Raw genomic sequence first — 3,535 nt, 5'->3', positions numbered from 1 at the left:
ATCCAAAACCTTCCATAGATTCCTGATTGGGCCCAATACGTAACTTAATATAAATAGGAGAATAAAGGAGATAGAAAATACACTTAAATTATCTTTGAAAATTTTGACCGCTCCTTCACAGAGTAGGGGACGAAAATTCTTCAGCTCTGCTCCATGAAATTTCTATCTTCTTTATTTAAGTCCTAGTGTTTCGGTGAGATCAACCCACACTAATATCGGAATACAGTTCGGGAACCAGTCAGAAGATCTGTGATCTAGTACTCAAGATCTTCACGAGAAGAAGTAGCGAGCAATCTACGATTCTTTGGAGAATCATCAAAGTATAATTCTTACTCCGTAGAAAAGCATGTTTTAGGTTTCAATTAATCTTAAAACATGTTTTAATTCAAGTTTTGAGCATGATACATGTGATAAATACGCGAATAGAATTTATCTAAATTATCTGTTGAATAGATCGATCTTATTATGTGATTTATTTGTCACACGCTTCCGCTGCCAACCCCTTCACCATCGGCAAGAGCGCAGCGGCGAGTACGTCTCTCGTCGTGCCGTCGACACGACTCTTGCTCTTGCAGAAGCGCACAGCTGCAGATGCTCTTATTAATTTGCTATATGTTAATTTATTTCATTATATTAGATAACAAAACCAATCTCTAAACTCTGTGATTAGATAGTGTTATCTCTTTTTGGCATATACAATCTGACGTAGCCGCACTCGTTCAAGACATGACTAAGAACGAAGTGCTGAGGCTCGAGCTAAGTATAAGTATTGTATCCACAAAGACTAAAATAGCAGGCCTTAAATACTTTCCATTAATGATAGTGTTATTTTATTTCATTATTAGTGTTTAATGAGTTGTAATGGTGGGCCGTATAAGTTGTAAATAAATTGATGTATATTGGTGATGAGTTGGGGATAACTTTTCCTGAATGAAACTATTCATATTTTATGGGATGGACGTAAATAGAAAGTATACATATTTTTATGGAACGGAATTATTATACCTCTTTATCTTATAATGTAGTTTTTGTTAGTTATATAATTCCATTCTAAGTCACAGTTGTATATATATCCATAGTAATAACATGCAGGGGCGGATCCAATAGGAGGGGATAAGGGGCATTTGCCCCTCCTCATATATTTTATGTAGTACTATTTCATAGAGTAATTTTTAAAAATTTATGATTTCCTTTATAAATGCCCCACCTCAAACTATTAAAATTTCTTCTTAAATATATTTTTGCCCCCGTCGAATTGAAATCCTAGCTCCGCCCCTGATAACATGGCCAGAGAACATCCACGTTTGTAAATGACAAGGTAATATATGTATGAGGGAAATGCAAATAACCATCAAATATTAATAGAAAATGAAACATCATATGGAGTAGAGGAATCCGGCTATAAGAAATCATATATTGCCAAATATAGATGCATATATACAACATGATCAACCCAAAATGTAGTTGCATGAGAGAGAAGTTAGAACAAATTGCAATCATCAAATTTTGGAAAGGCCAGAAAACCACATCTGGTTTTTCCAGAAAATGATGATGCATTGTTTTTCAGGCTGTGTCTCGAATGGATCGAGGCTTCATAAAAGATCCTTGAGGAAGAGCTTTCAAGAATTTAAGAAGCAGAATAAAAGGCACACCTCTTTTGCAAGTCTATCAACCAGAAGTGGTATACCATCTTTAATTTTATTTGATTTGTTGCATTTTCTGTCATGCTTATGATCTAATTACTTACTACAGATCGAAGCAAGATAAGGTATATATCAAATGAAATAGAGAAGTTTGGAAAAGGCAACATTGTTGCTCAAGTATTCACCTACACAGAGATATGTGCTGCCACTGAAAACTTTAGTCATAGCAATTTGATAGGCGAAGGCGGTTTTGGGAAGGTCTACAAAGGCTACCTTGAATCCAAACACATGGTAATTATATTGATTGATCGGCCATGATCTTGCTATATGCATGTATACATATATGTATGTGTTTGATGGAAAGGTTCGGCAAAGTGATTTGTTGATTGATAATCAGGAGGTGGCAGTGAAACAACTAGACAGAAATGGTTTCCAAGGAAACAAAGAATTTCTAATAGAGGTGCTGGTGTTGAGTCATCTTCATCATCCTAATCTTGTAAATTTGATTGGATATTGTGCTGAAGGGGATCACAGAGATTTAGTTTATCAATACATGCCTTATGGCTCCTTGGAAGATCATCTCCTATGTATGGCCACAATTTATACTAATACTTTCAACTTAATTATTTATATGTATTAATAAAGATATTATTGCAGGTCCGAGTCTAGGAAAGAAGCCTCTAGACTGGAATACAAGGATAAAGATTGCTCAAGGAGCAGCGAGGGGGCTCGAGTACTTGCATGAGCAAGCGGATCCTCCGGTCATATACCGTGATTTCAAGGCGTCCAATATACTCCTAGACGCTAGCTTCAACCCTAGACTTTCGGATTTTGGGCTTGCCAAGGTGGGGCCCCTTGGCGACAAGAATCATGTCACGACTAGAGTTATGGGTACCTACGGCTATTGTGCGCCTGAGTATGCCCAGACAGGGAGGCTAACCACAAAATCAGACGTTTATAGCTTTGGAGTTGTGTTCTTGGAACTCATCACGGGTCGGAGGGTGATTGATTATGCACGGCCAACCGACGAGCAGAACCTGCTCGCCTGGGTACGTACGTGTAACATGAAAGATTTGGTTGTTTGATAATTTATTTTGATGTTAGGATCGTTAATTGTTTAGTTTACTAATGGATCTTTATAGGCGGAACCGTTGTTCAAGGACAAAAAGAAGTTTCATTTGATGGCGGATCCATTGCTTCTGGGTAACTATCCTGAGAAAGGCCTTTACCAAGCTCTTGCTGTGGCGGCAATGTGCCTTAGTGAAGAAGCTAGCAATAGGCCTATAATGAGTGATGTGGTTAATGCTTTGGAATATATGTGTGCACACGAAATCCAAGAAGAAGATCGCACTCACGACCATGATGATGATAACTATAACGATGATGAAGACGACGAAGACGACGAAGACGACGGAGAGGGTGTCGATAACGAGGAATAGGGATGTTTATCGCTCCAACTTCATGGTTGAACTTAAAAAATCGAACTAACCTTACTTTTCTCAACAGATTAATATTTGCCATTGAGGTGGATTATCATATTAATTATGAAAAATATAACAATATCATATGAATAATTAATGTCCTTGGTTAGGACAATTTTTTTGAAAAAGGTTTTGTAGTGACATAATCTTGCAATTTTCTATTATTGAATTAAGATTTGTAAATTTAGCATATTGAGATATGATTGACAGTTTATTTTGGATATTTTGGAGTCACTTTTGCTTATTTATTTGATATCACTTATTGTATTTTACTTACAATCACATACACAGATACATATAAGTCTTCCACGTCTTTAGTTAATTTTATTTGATTTTAAATCATTAATGATTTCGATCAATTTACGGCATCCAAAACAACACTCACAACTCATCAACCAAATCACTAATCAT

At 36.4% G+C, this 3,535-nt stretch overlaps 1 protein-coding gene across 1 annotated transcript; it reads left to right on the top strand.

Moving 5' to 3' along the window:
* The first annotated feature begins 1,485 nt into the window (after positions 1 to 1,485).
* Positions 1,486 to 3,300, top strand: LOC125214600 (probable serine/threonine-protein kinase PBL23). The gene is made up of 5 exons (XM_048115691.1): positions 1,486 to 1,681; positions 1,753 to 1,934; positions 2,041 to 2,230; positions 2,301 to 2,692; positions 2,786 to 3,300. Exons 1-5 carry the CDS (start codon positions 1,546 to 1,548, stop codon positions 3,080 to 3,082), a joined length of 1,197 nt encoding a protein of 398 aa, XP_047971648.1. The 5' UTR covers positions 1,486 to 1,545; the 3' UTR covers positions 3,083 to 3,300.
* Positions 3,301 to 3,535: the final 235 nt, after the last annotated feature.

The sequence above is a fragment of the Salvia hispanica genome, chromosome 3 (genome assembly GCF_023119035.1).
Source record: "Salvia hispanica cultivar TCC Black 2014 chromosome 3, UniMelb_Shisp_WGS_1.0, whole genome shotgun sequence".
Classification (NCBI taxonomy): domain Eukaryota; kingdom Viridiplantae; phylum Streptophyta; class Magnoliopsida; order Lamiales; family Lamiaceae; genus Salvia; species Salvia hispanica.
Note: the sequence above shows the minus strand (reverse complement) of the source record. Positions and strands in the feature narration are given on the sequence as shown.

Coding starts and splice junctions, on each gene's coding strand:
- LOC125214600 (XM_048115691.1), top strand. CDS start 1,546: ATGATGATGCATTGTTTTTCAGGCTGTGTCTCGAATGGATCGAGGCTT. Junction 1,935..2,040: donor ACCTTGAATCCAAACACATG/GTAATTATATTG, acceptor ATTGATAATCAG/GAGGTGGCAGTGAAACAACT. Junction 2,231..2,300: donor CTTGGAAGATCATCTCCTAT/GTATGGCCACAA, acceptor ATATTATTGCAG/GTCCGAGTCTAGGAAAGAAG.